The sequence below is a fragment of the Bombina bombina genome, chromosome 5 (assembly GCF_027579735.1).
Source record: "Bombina bombina isolate aBomBom1 chromosome 5, aBomBom1.pri, whole genome shotgun sequence".
NCBI classification, from domain to species: Eukaryota; Metazoa; Chordata; class Amphibia; order Anura; family Bombinatoridae; genus Bombina; species Bombina bombina.
The window spans coordinates 437,044,926-437,059,570 of NC_069503.1; the positions used below are offsets into that span (position 1 = coordinate 437,044,926).

The window sequence follows — 14,645 nt, forward strand, 5'->3', positions numbered from 1 at the left end:
CTGAACTTGAAACTTCTGTTGTTAAACTAAGACTGCATAGTAAGGTGGTGCAGACATTTCTGAGTTGTGTTTTCATGCATTATGTTGGGGAGCATATAAGTTTTTTTTTTAGATTTCCATTAAGAGGTAACTGAAAGCAGAATCTGGAAAACACTTGCATACTTTGATTTCTATTTATTTTTGTTTAAAGGGACATAAAACCCAACATTTTTCTTTCATTATTCAGCTAGAGCATAGAATTTTTTTTTAAATATTGTTTATTAACCAATAAAGGCAGTATTGTACAATGCTACAAGCAGAAGTCATAACAGTTACAAAAATGATAAAGCAAAAAGAATTGCTGTCTTCTGATATTTCAGACAATTTTAACAAATCAAGACTTATTAAATAACTTCAAACACAAAATCCTCCTCAAGGAAGGTTTACTATCATTATAGTCTAAATTAAAGAAGAAATAATTATCTTGATTCGCCTTATATTGGCATTTTTTTTCCCCCTTTCCCCCCCTTTCCCCCCTCCAATATCCCCACCACAGAATTAAATTATGATTTGTACAATAAAATAATAAAAACAACAAAAAAAAAAAAAAAAAAAAAATTATTTAAGAAAGGAGTAACCATCTCTCTCCCTGCTCCATCTACCATATGCCTAAAAGGACTAATTCAGAATTTTGAAATGGAAAAATTATATATTCCATTTCAGTTTCAGGCAGTGTTTTAATATACACAGACCATTTACTGAAAAAATTCCTTATGTCATTTTCATTGTCTATGTTTGTATCCTTTTGTTCCAGTAGGCACTGTTTTTTCAGACAATTCTGAATTTCCGAGACACTGGGTACAGAACGCATTTTCCATTTTTTGCATATTAAGTATCTGGTAGCTAAAATAGACATAGCTACCAGCTTATCATTAGGATGGTGTCTGTTTAAGTTGTCAATGCATAAAATAATCTGATATAAAGACAAGGTCACTGGGGGAATTTTTAACACCCTATTCAACCAATATTCTACCTTGCGCCACAAGTTTCTAATTTTTGGACAGGACCAGAACATATGTTCAAGGTCAGCTGCTGGAAATTAGCACTTAGGACATTTGTCAAAATCTATGTTGTGTACCCTGCGGCCCTTATCCGGAGTGAAGTATGCCCTGTGAAGCAATTTAATATGCACTTCCCGCCAAGTAGCTGAGAGAGTTATTGTTGCCACTTTCCTTATAGAGTGTTGAAAATTTTTTGAATCCACCATGTTCGGATCTGAAAGTGAGACCCATGTTGACACTAGCCTTGCCAAAGTTAAAGTTCCCCTGTGAGTACCAAGTAGACGATAGCACAACGATATAGACATCTGGTCAGTTCCCATAAGTTTAAACCAATTTTCCAAGTTGCCCAGCTTCCAGCACCATCCTACTTCTCTGGTTATTTCAGAGAGAAAGTGCCTTATCTGCAGATAGGCGAAGAAATTCTTATTAAGTAAATTGAATTCCTCTCTCAGCTCTTCAAATGTTTTAATAGATTTTCTATCCCCATCTCTCAGTAGGGATAATTTGTTAAGGCCATTCTTGTGCCATCTACGGAAAACCTCAGAATATAGCCCAGGTTGAAATTTTGGGTTGCCTATGAGGGGGAGATAGTTCGAGACCTTAGTGTTAATTGAAAGAAGCTTTGATATCTTCCACCAAGCCTTGATAGGGTTAGAGATTGTTTTAAATCTCTTAATCTCTGATGGTAACTCTTTAGGGGGATAGTGTAAAAGTGCTAAAGGAAGATATGGGTCACACATATTAATTTCAAGATCATTATTTAAAATGTAGTCTTTAGACAGAACCCAACTAGATGCTATTCGTGCCAGGAAACTGAGATTGTACGCTCTAATGTCTGGAAGCGCCAAGCCTCCGAACTCACGTGCAAGAGTAAGTTTATTGAGGGCTATTCGTGCTCTTTTCCCTTGCCAAAGGAATTGTCTAATTAAACTATTAATCAGCCGGACATCTTTTTCAAAAAGAATTACTGGAACGTTCTGAAGTATGTATAGAAGTTTTGGGAGGAGGACCATTTTAAAGAGTGCTACTCTCCCCGAGAGTGATAGTGGAAGACTTTGCCATAGTCTGAGTTTTTCCCGAATTTGCTTTATAATTGGGGGTATGTTAAATTCATATAAATCACTAGAATTCACCGGGATGTTTATCCCTAAATATTTAAATGAATCTGTTACTATTTTAAATGGGTTATCTGTACAAGAATCAGTGTTCCTCCTAATCCATAAAATTTCTGATTTAGATGCATTAATTTTGTATCCTGAGAAGGTACCAAATTGGTCAATTATCTGCATGAGTTTAGGGATATTAATTTTAGTATTTGATAAATACAACAGAACGTCATCTGCATATAAACCGATTTTCAACTCATGATTCCTAATCTTTATACCTTCCAAGCTTTGTCTTATCATGATTGCTAGGGGCTCAATGGCAACATCAAACAGAAGTGGGGAGAGAGGACAACCCTGACGCGTTCCTCTCTCCAAAATTATTGGAGAGGATACAGTTCCATTGACTATCAGACTTGTAGCAGAGTGATTGTATAGGTTCTCTATGAATTCAGGGAATTTACCCTTGATTCCAAACTTCAGCAGAGATGTATTTAGGTGTTTAAAGGTAACAGAATCAAACGCTTTTTCGGCGTCAATGGAGAGAATAGCCATGTCCGATGCTTCGAGTGATTCCTCTCTCCCCCCTCTGGGCAAGGAGGTTTTTCCAAAGTATTCTAGCGCGACTAATACCTCCCTGATTTTAGTCGAGGAGTTTCGTTTATTTAGGAATCCAGCTTGATCTGTATGTATTACTTTTGGGAGAATTGACTGTAATCTGTTGGCTAAAATAGAAGTTAGAATCTTATAATCTGAATTGAGTAAGGCTATCGGCCTATAGGATTCTTTTAGCGTCGGGTCCTTCCCTCCCTTAGGTATTAAAGTCATATAGGAAGAGGAAAATGAAGATGTGACTGGCTTGCCGTTAATATAGATATCATTATATAAATTTGTTAAATAAGGAGAAATTTCTGCGGATAATATCTTATAAAATTCATTGGGTAGTCCATCTGGACCTGCCGCTTTGTTACTAGGAAGCCTAGTGATCACATCAGCTACTTCCTGGACCAAGATAAGGGGGGTTAAGGTTGCTGATAAGATCGTCTGTAATTGAGGGACTGGTGATCTTATTCCAGAACTCTGCAGATTCTCTACTATCGCTTCCTTTACAGGAATATATATCTTGATAGTATTCCACTAATGCAGATACGATTTTGTCAGGATTCCGAATTCGCTCGCCCTTGTGATGGAGTTCCTCAATGTCAGATTGCTTTTTCTCGTTCTTAACCATTTTAGCCAACATCTTTCCAGATTTATTCCCATATCTGTAAAGTTTGGCTTGGATTTTTAAATCTTTTTGCGCTTGTTGAGCCAAAATAAATGTATCCCTAGCTTCTTTTGCTTGCACATATTTAGCCCAGTTTAGGGGGCTTTTGTGCAGCAGATATTTATTATATGAGTTAGATAATGTTTTATATATTTCCTTTTCTCTTAGCTTCAATTTCTTAGATAGAGCTATGTTATAAGCCAAAATTTCGCCTCTGAGGACCGCCTTAGCGGTCTCTCAGAGCAGGTCGGGGCGATCTATGTAGCAAGAATTAAACCGCAGAAATTCTTCAAACTTGGACCTAAGACAAGTTTTGAACTTCATGTCAGTTGCTAGATACCATGGAAAATAGAACCGCAAGAATTTAGATTTTAGTTGTTTAAACTGAATATCCAGAGTAATCGGGGCGTGGTCTGATATTAAGATAGGATTGATTCCCGCTTGCACCATTAAGGATCCCAATCGCTCATCTACTAAAAATAGATCAATTCGGGAGAGGGTCTTATGCGCTTTTGAAAGACAGGTAAATTCCTGTGTATCCGGATTCTGACTTCTCCAAATGTCACGTAGTGCTAAATTTTGTTTTATTTTTTTGAACATGTTATATTCTAGATTATCCTTTTTCTGTTTTTTCTGTTTCATAGTTTCTCGAAGTCTATCTAACGGGCACTGCGGCGCCATATTGAAGTCGCCTCCCATAATTAAGTGCCCTTGACTGTACAAGAGAAGTTTGGATTGGATTTTATTCCAAAATTCTAGATCGAAAATATTGGGACCATAGATGTTACATAGCGTGTATGTTTCCTGGGCAATTTTTACTTTTAGCAGAACATATCTTCCCTCCGGATCGGGCTCGCAGTGCACCACCTCAAGCTGAGTCCTTTTCCCAATTAAAATAGCCACACCCCTTTTTTTACCGATGCTAGGTGAAAAAAATACGTCTCTGACCCAGGAAGTTTTAAGTTTACAGGATTCTTCTGGGTTAAGATGCGTTTCTTGGATAAACCCTATGTCCGTTTGGAGTTTTCTTAATTGGGTCAGAATAGCTTTACGCTTGATAGGGGTGGAAATCCCTCCCACATTCCACGAATTTATTCTAAGTTTTTCTATTCTTCTATAGGTTTAAAACTAATATGGAGCAGGGGGAGATGAGCAACGAGAAGAAAAAAAAAAAAAAAAAAAAAAAAAAAGGGGAAGAGAAGAGAAGGAGACTAACATTTCACCCAGTAACCCCATTGTCCCCGAGAAGAGGGATCTTCCCAGCCAATGGACCTATCTTAGCTAAACTGGGGCTACCCCTTCTGGTGCTGGTGAGTCCAAGGATAAAAAGAATTTCTCGGCTGAATGCGCCTCCAAAAAAAAATGCACTACTTCATTCACTGTTACTTTAAGTTTGGCTGGGTAAATTATAGTAGCGTTAAATCCGCTGTTTATAAATTTAGTACAGATGGGTGCCAATTCTCTCCTCTTGGAAGTGGCTTCAGCCGAGAAATCCTGAAAAATGAGGATCTTGGCGCCATTAATAAAAAGCGGTTGAATTTTACGGAAATGTTGTAAAAGGATAATTTTGTCTTGATAATTGAGTAACTTTGCAATAACCGGTCTAGGCCTGGTATTGCTTTTATTGGATGTACGCGGTGGCCCCATCCTATGTGCTCTCTCTACCAAGATATGACGATATGAGGGTGGCAATTTAAGAGCTGCTGTCAGAGTGTCAGAAATAAAAAAGCTAAGATCCTCATACTGTTTCTCCTCTGGGAGACCTATTACTCTGATATTATTTCTTCTGCTGCGGTTTTCTAGATCTTCCAGCCTGGAGAGAGTTTTTTGGATACTACTATTCATATTATCTAGCTTAGGGCCATATGATAATGTAAGATCTTCTAAATCTGACACTCTCTGCTCGACCTCCTGCAGCCTAGTTGAAAATTGTCTGATTTCTTGCGTTAAGGAGGATATATCTTGCTTAATTTCTAACCTCAAGGCATCAAACTTGGGTGAGAGAGCCTCAGAAATGCTGGCAACCAAGCTTTGTATATTTAATGCTTCAGGCATAGGTGTATTTGAAAAAGCTGGTTGAGCGTCGACTGCAGGGTCCTGTGTGCCTTTAAGCTTCCTATCCCTCTGTCTGCCTGCCATAGCTGGGGAAGGTGTTTTGGCAGAGGTACCAAAGTACTTGTCCATAAACCAGTTGTGGTGAAGTGATTATGTGGAAGTGAAGCAAAATAATTAAAAAAAACGCTTAATGTGAGCCTGTGCAAGTGTCTATCTAGTGAGTGTGGAGAGAATTAGAGAAAAAAAAAAAAAAAAAAATAAATAGAAAAAAAGGAGAAGAGGGGGGAGTAGTGGCCCCAATTAATTGTGATTATGACAAGGGGGTGCAGGAGTTGTGCCTAATCTCAGTGAGGTGGGCTGTGTATTGTGATGTCAGATTATATTTAAGTGAGGGGAATTTACCAGAACTGGTATGGAATTCTAAGGTGAAAATTAACCTAATTAATTACCTGCCAAAAAAAGTTGTCCTTTTTATAAGGAGACACATACAATTTTCCCATGGTTATTAAAAAAAAAATAAAAAAAAAAATAAAAAAAAAAATATATATGCGCCTGATTTTACCAAAAATACCAAAGAGACTGGAAGAACATAATACATTGGTTAACCTAAGAGGTTACTAATTTGTTCAGATGTTCATATGTTAAATTGCACTGTTACAAAGAAAGCTAATACAGAAGAATTATCAAAATTTAGGATTTTATAGCTATTTTAGCAGAAAAGAGTCCTTGAAAGCAGAAATAGCCAAGTTCCTATATTCTTGAAAAGAGTACTACGGCTAAGAGTTTCAAAGTAATATATGTCTCTTTTTCAAGGTTTATTAATTCAGTGTAGTCTTTTAGCCTTTACTTATGCAGTCGAAGTACCAAGCAAGGGTTTTTTCTTTTAATATCCCCAAGTAGATGAAAACACTGTCCTGAGTTAATTTTCCGCGTACCTACAGCCCAGTCACATTTTTAATTCCAAACTTCTGCTATGCGGCTCCTCCCGAGAAAGTAACTTGGCGTTTTATCAAAAAGATTTCAAGAAGGAGAAAAATTGAACCACTCACCCCAGCTCGCGCTGCCTGCCCGCCCGCCGAGATCGCCGACAGCTTCCAACTCCCTGTGGGAAGCTCAAGCTGCAGAGGTCACCTGCCGGACCTCCCGTTTTACTGCTCCGTCCGAGAATCCAACCTCAGCTCCCCTCACGCAGCAGCGGTGGGAGGGGAGAGAGGAGCGCCACGCCAAGCACCAGCGTAATGGGTAGATCAGCCTCCACACCCGGTCTCCGACACAAGACCAAGCCCGGCTCCCTCCCACGCAGCACCGGTGGGGGAGGGGGCAGGGAGAACGCCGGGGGCAGGAACACCCAACCGACGGGTGAGAAATCCTCAGCAAGACAACAGGTAAGGCTGTGAGATTACGGTGCAGTCTTAGGTCCTGAAGTTAGCCTGGCGGGAGCGGGCAGGCAGGGGGGGGGGAAAGAATTAGTGTCAGGTAATGGTACGCAGGACTCCACCAGGGGAGAACAAATAACTTAGGGCTGGGAGAAAATGGTGTGCCCCACACCTGTTTTGGGCCAGGTGAGCCAGGTAAATTAGTTATAGTAAGTGAGATAGGTCAGATTAACTGGCAAGACATGCACCAGTGAGTTGGCAGTCCACTGGTAAGGTTCCAGAGCGCTTCCACTGCTTATCCCAAAGAACAGCCCCACAATTGGGGCAAGGCGCGAAGGGATCCACCGCCAAGGACTGTAGGACTGGAGCTGTGAGCTCAGCAACACCTGCCTAGCTCCTCCTCCACCGGAACCTCCTAGAGCATAGAATTTTAAACAACTTTTCAATTTATTTCTATTATCAAATTTTATTCATTTTCTTGCTATCCTTTGTTGAAAAGCAGTAAGTTCAGGAGTGTGCACGTGTCTGCAGCAGTAAAAGGCAGCAGTTTTGCAACAATGTTATACATTAGCAAGAGCACTAGATGACAGCATTATTTCCTGTCATGTAGTGCTTCAAGCATGTGAACACTACCTACCTAGGTATCTCTTCAACAAAGAATCACATGAGAACAAAGTAAATTTGACAATAGAAGTAAATTAAAAACTTGTAAAATTGTATTCTCTATCTGAATAAAAAAATTAATAAATTGGGGTTTCATGTCCCTGTAACTATTATGCATGCATGGAAAACATTAAGGGCCAGATTACAAGTGGAGCGGTAAATTGTTGCTTTTGCGGGCACACAATTAATAATTAGCCATTACAAATGGCTGAATATTGCTACTGCAAGATGGCGGTAGCAATTAGTGCTTCTAAAATTAACCAGAGATCAGATCTGCAAGAAATGGATACCTATTTGCTAGAAATGTACATGCAATGAATGTCAACATAAACAAAACGAAGAATGACAGATTTGTCAGCATTTCAAACTAAACATATACAAATGAAACCTCGTTTTTTTATTCTATAAACCTCCCAAATTATTTATAGGCCACTCTTGTGTGTAATAGCTTAAGTCACTGGAGGTAAACTAGAGTGATATAAAGCCACTCTTGGGCATGGTAAATTACCATATAGCTATAAGCATATTATCAGTATATAATGTAAAGCAAACTGATTTAGTATAGTGATTTAAATAGTTAAAGTGACAGTCAAGTCCAAAAAAAACTTTCATGTTTCAAATAGGGCATGTAATTTTAAACAACTTTCCAATTTACTTTTATCACCAATTTTGCTTTGTTCTCTTGGTATTCTTAGCTGAAAGCTAAACCTAGGAGGTTCATATGTTAATTTTAATCTAAATACATTTTGATAGTTTTTCACCACTAGAGGGCTTACCACTAGAGGGCATTAGTTCACGTGTTTCATATAGATAACATTGAGCTCATGCACGTGAATTTACCATGGAGACAGCTCTGATTGGCTAAACTGCAAGTCTGTCAAAAGAACTGAAATAAGGGGGCAGTCTGCTGAGGCTTAGATGCAACGTAATTACAGAGGTAAAACGTGTATAATTATAACTGTGTTGGTTATGCAATACTGGGGAATTGGTAATTAAGGGATTATCTATCTTTTAAAACAACAAAAATTCTGGTGTTGACTGTCCCTTTAAAGAAAGGACTAGTAAAATATGTGTATGACTAGCAAGACACAGTATGGAGCAGCATAACAAACAATAACTAGTAAAATAATCAGTATGAGATTAATATGTTAGATCCTTGCAGTATGTATGATATATATATATATATATATATATATATATATATTTTTTTTTTTTAAAGGGGCATTAGTCATATCTGACGAGTTCCTGCTACTAAAGGGACACTATATAACTATATACAATAAAGGAGTCAGTAATTTTCTGTGGCATTTATAATAAGTATGCAAACAATAGATGAATTAGAATATGGATATAAAGCCAAAATATTTTGCTGTTGAGGGAGTAAGTAAGGCTATCCACAGATATTGCTCATATCTGTATTTCTCACTCAAACAAGTTTGGTTATCTTTCTGTATGCATGTAAGATTTGCTCCTGGACATTTCCCTGGAACTATCCAGTAGTTTGTATTTATGATAACAAGAAGTATGTAAAAAGCTCAGCCATCTGTCCATTTAACTAGCCCAGTTTAAGAAAGGCTTAATTTATTAATTTGTAAAGTGTTGTTATTCTCAAAACATTGACTGAGTAAAGCATACATATGACAGGCTCTCTAGGTTAGAAATAAATATGCAGGATTACACATTAGTTACACATGAGTTACTCCACCTTGTTCATCAATACTGTGTACCTTCCATCTAGAAGGTTTATCAAAAACTAATTGTCTGTCTTGGAAACATATGGGTATAATTCAAATTTAAATATAATATACCTCAACCTCTTCGCTAATTTGGTGACACATCCTATCTAGGTTAGGTATAAATTGAGATATATGAAATGTGGTAACTTAACAAAAATACAGACAATTGTAAACATACTCAGTAGGCAAACAATGCCACATACAATAGCAAACATGCTGTCATTAGGGCAGTTGGTGGATTCTAAATATTCCTTATAACTCTGTAGAAGATATCATAGCAAAACATCATTTAAAGGATTAACTGTTTAGACAGCTAGGGTTATGTCCAAGTCCCCATGCAAAGAACACTATTAATAATAGGATGGGAGATTGCCAACCTACTGTCTTTGCTACTGTCCATACTATCCGATGCCGGATTTCTGCATCCAATGTCCCATATCGATCAGATGGTAATGAAGAGCCTTTTCAGGGGGCATCGACACACGAGCCAAACACAGGAAACCAAGGGAGCGCTAATGTTTTTGCTCTTTGGTAAACGGCTCACCTGCGATCTCTGCTGCTGCACTTTTATAATTGTATCCTTATGGCGGTAAGGCACAGTGATGTATTTCACTAAGGGGCCGGCCGTACCCCCCAGCGAGAATAAGGTAGCATTGCATATTTGGTGCCATGTATCTGGGACCTGCAAAACCTTTTCCACTGCAGGCTGTGTATCTATGCAGTTATATCCGGCTTTGCCAACATGCAGAGTAGCTATCATGGAGTCTGTCATCCATGCACCCTTGGGATCAGTAGTGTTGCTTGGTCGCCTCTGATCTTGATCAGCAAGTGTCTTGGCCCCCTGGCATAGTGTGGCAGGCAGCTTCCGGTAAAAGAAGTTAGAGGCTTTTGCGGGTCTTGGGTTTTGTCTCACGTCTGTATTCTGCTTGCATCGTTTAGTACTTTGGGCAAAGTAAGCAGGGATGCCTCGTTCTGAGTCGTCAAACTTGTTACAGAGACTTTTTTCCAGGGTTGTGAGGGCTGCAATAATGATCTGGCAGGGTTCCTCCATGGTTAGTGGACATATGACAGGCTATTAAAAACTGTCTGACCCGTGTTACAGGGGTTGAGGTCTCATTAATAGGCCGCCGTCTGAGTTCTCAATGGTCCGGTACTGGGCTGGAGGCTCATAAATACAATAATCGGTATATCAATAGATCCAGCAAGGTGGGTATAAACCATATCCAGAGTACAAGTAGTAAGCAGGCACTGCAACGTGGGTTTCTTTTTTAAAATAAAAAGTATCCTTTATTGAAAAAACAAGGTTAAAAAGATTTTAACCAGCTACAAACGCTGGATGACACGCTAAAAGAGACAAATGGCAGGAGTTAATGGTTATCACATGACGAATATAGCTAACATGAGTATTAACATCATAGACATTGCCACTACATCCATTAGAGGGGGCAATAAATTTAAAATCTTAGAGAAAAAGGAACTGTTCTGGATGTTGAAACTTAAAACTCGGTCACCATTAGGGATGAACCGTGAATGTGACATCAATTATTTCATTGATAATTGATTCCATTCTCTTAGTTTATCCCTCTTGGTTTTCTGTATTATATATATGCTTTTTTGTATATGGTTTATCATTTACACCTGATGTCTTCAATTGTGGTCTAGATAGGGTTAATTGTTTTCCAAAGACATTTTTTACTAACCTGCTGGTTAGTTAATTAACTTTTTTCTTATGTATTCCTTTTTCATTTTTCATTTTCTAACTCACTTGTATATTTATTCATTTCATAATTATTATTATGTTATTTTTTCATTTTCTCATTCATTTATTCATTCATTTTTTCATTTATTTATTTCCTCATTTATTATTATCACTTTTTTTCAATATTCTCCATTTCAGTCTAAGTTCATGTTTTGGATTTTGCTTCCTCCATCAATATCATGTAACCATTTTTATATTTACATTAATGTATATAATTGTAAATTTAAAATACAATGAGGTTCATTAACTTTGTTTTTAACTTTGTACTTTGTGATGTATCAAGAGAAAGGTCTTCTTACTAAGGGTTAACAAATAGATGGCTGTAGCTGATTAAACCATTCTTAGCAAACAGCCAATTGAATTTAAAGTTCCCCTTCTTAAGCAGCCTTCCTCTCATCACAAATTAGTCTATGAATAAGCGTCCAAGAGGGACGCGAAACTAGTCAGACAGCTAATAGTGTCTCTCATACACTCCTGCCATTTGTCTCTTTTAGCGTGTCATCCAGCGTTTGTAGCTGGTTAAAATCTTTTTAACCTTGTTTTTTCAATAAAGGATACTTTTTATTTTAAAAAAGAAACCCTCGTTGCAGTGCCTGCTTACTACTTGTACTCTGGATCTGGATTTGTGGCTTGGTTTCGCCACTGCTACGGCACTCTGTTTTCCAGGTGGGTTGAACTTGAAATCAGTCAGACCGGTGTTATTTCCGGTCTCTTAGCCGGCTCCACGGTTGTTGCCAGACACGCCGCACGCTTCTCAGCATCAACTCTTGGGTATAAACCATATTTATAAGAATGACCCATAGATACTGTGGATTCTCCTAGATAATCGGGGGATTCTGGAGATCACCTTATCTGCTTCAGAAAATGGCCCGGACACGCACCCAGCATCTTTACTTTTTAATAAAATTACTACATCGGGCAGTATTTTGGGGCTAAAGTTGGTGGGAGTGGGGTGTGCCTTTACATTAGGGTCTATGGGAATTGTGTGTTCCCTGTAAATATATATGTATATGCTTATATAAATATATATTTATGTTAATATGTGTATATATATTTATATGTCTATATATGTATACATATGTATTTATGTATTATATGTGTATATATGTCTGTAAATACATATATACACATATAAATACATAAATACTTTAGGGATGTATATGTATGTATCTCTATGTTAAATCCGTGCCTTTTTTTTCTAACACCTGAGATCTCATATCTTTGAGCCCTTATAACTTTTTTGTGCAATTTTTTTAAAAATATTTATTATTAGATGGTGTTATTATGAGTGTAAGTGTACTTTGTAATGTATTTTTAGCGTGTTTTGTGACTCTTTTTTGTTTCGAGATACAGTAAACCAGAGATCTGAAGTTGTGGTAACCATTCTAGCGTAAATCGTGATTACGCTCAAGCGATTGCGTTTACTTTTAACTCGTAAAAGGAGATGTATGCCTAATAAGGGCAAACCCTTGTGATAAGCCCCTTATCGCTCGCGTGCAAATGTTTGTGCTCCACTTGTAATCTGGTCCTGTATTGGAAAGATTAGTTTGAGCAGTTTATCATCGACCAGTTTGCAGGGTAACGTGCAAAACCGTATAATGCATTTACAAGCACCTAGATGTGCATATATCTTGTGAGTGTTTTATTTACATTCATTTTCTGTGCTTTTAACCTTAAGGTAACCACTTATTGTTTTTAATAATAGACCGCCATGTCAGGGATCGTAGCAAGCTACTGTCACTAGGAAGATCTGCAGTGTGTTGCACAGGAATATGATATGAAAATTAAATATATGTACACCTAAGGATGTGTTGTGTTGCAGTTACAGCAGCATATTTGAGTTGGATATAGTGCAAACATGCAAAACAACTGAATTGAGATACACTTTGCTCAATTTTGGTCAGTTCTATGCATCTTGTGCCGCTCTACCAAAGTGGTTTTGGGCTCGTTTATCAAAAATTCTCCATATTAGGGAGAGAGATTATAGTACAAGCTTCACAGGGGCTGAACTCATTGAATTCTCTAAGAAAAGGGGAGGAACCTGGAAGTCCCTGGATGAGAACTGCCTCCCATAAAAAGTTATAAAGCCTTCTGGGATGAGGTTGAAAGAGGAGCACCTGACACTGATTTAAATTCTCAGTTTGCAGCTTTATCTTGTATTTGCTTCTAGTTTAGTATAAATTACTTGTCTGACAGTTAAATAAGTATATTGTGAATTTTGAGCAAACCTCACCTGCATATGGCTGGCAAGATAAATCAATGATTCACATGCAAGTGTAAGATGCTTAGAGAATGAGGAGAATTGTGGGAAAGCTTCAGACACACCCTGGAATGCCCCCTGTCCCTCATCTTACATTATTAAAGTTACACAGAATCTTTCAAAACACAATAAGATTTTAGAAAATCACAATTCTAACTGCATTGCAATTTACAGAATGTAAATGCATTAAAATACAAAATAGAAAGTACAAATCTTAATTGTAAAGGAACTTTAAGGATAAAACCTGTCGTCTAAAGTATATATATATATATATATATATATATATATATATATATATATATATATATATATATATAGTACTATAAATTATAAAAAAAAAATGTGTAAATGCAACTAAATTTTCATGTCATATAGTATTATATTGTACTGTGCTTGTCTCTCCTTTTCACCCAGAAATGCAGGGAACACCCCTCAGAGAGATACAGCAAACTTTGTCTTTCTAGAATTTTTGAGTGGGATTTTGCAGTGCTTGGGGATCATTTTAGATTTAGACCTCTAGTCTCACTATTTAATGATTTTATTAACCCAACACTCTCAATTTCCAATATCAGGTGACTTGGTTACAATCTGAAATATTAAAAGAAAACTCCATTTCAAGTTCCTGGTTCCAAGGAGGAAATAGTCAGTGATCCAATCTTAAGTGGCAGTTACACGAACCAGCTGTGTTATTGTCACTGATGTTTGGTTTAAAAACTGTGTCTGCTTGAGATCAGCAGTTCTCTGTGGCTCCCAAGCAGTTCTTTAACTATGTGTAGTAAATAAGAGTATGCAATTGTGCACTATAATATCCCTTTAATGTTCAATGACATCTAAAGTCAACCACAAATTGCCAAACTATCCCCACAGGCCATGTCTGCTCTTCCCCTGAACACCATGGAAGACCCATAGATAACTCGGAAGACCCCCTAGTGTTGAGCAACATCCCTGGGGCTACCATCTGTTTCCTAGCCATACCCAGAGAGCACCACAACTTCACCTTTCATCTCCTAGTCTCTCATTCTATATGGAATTTGTATCCATGATATAAAATATGTTCACTTAAATTGTAGTCTTATTTATGCAAATAAAGTTATTGCTACAGACACATGAATATACCTGTAATGGATATATATATAAAACATTGTGCACAGTTATCCTACCTGATGATTTTTCCACATTCCCACATTCTTTTTCCCAGTCATTAGTAATAATGGGGGATGTCAGTTCAACAAATTTTTGCAAAGGACAATTAAAGGTGCATCCTGGTAAAGTGAGCTTGTGAGGTGCAACTGATGAATCATTTCGATAATACATTTCAATTATGTATTCACTGAAAAAAAGAAAAGAATACTAAAATATTTAAAGGGACATTGTAGTGGAGAAATA

At 37.5% G+C, this 14,645-nt stretch overlaps 1 protein-coding gene across 2 annotated transcripts in view; it reads right to left on the reverse strand.

Moving 5' to 3' along the window:
- Window positions 1-14,645, reverse strand: part of ACP3 (acid phosphatase 3) — a 156,007-nt gene that overhangs the window by 35,753 nt on the left and 105,609 nt on the right. For both annotated transcript variants that reach the window (XM_053714294.1, XM_053714293.1), the window contains exon 10: window positions 14,420-14,589. In XM_053714294.1, coding sequence (XP_053570269.1) covers window positions 14,420-14,589 — 170 coding nt within the window. The remainder of the gene's footprint in view (window positions 1-14,419; window positions 14,590-14,645) is intronic.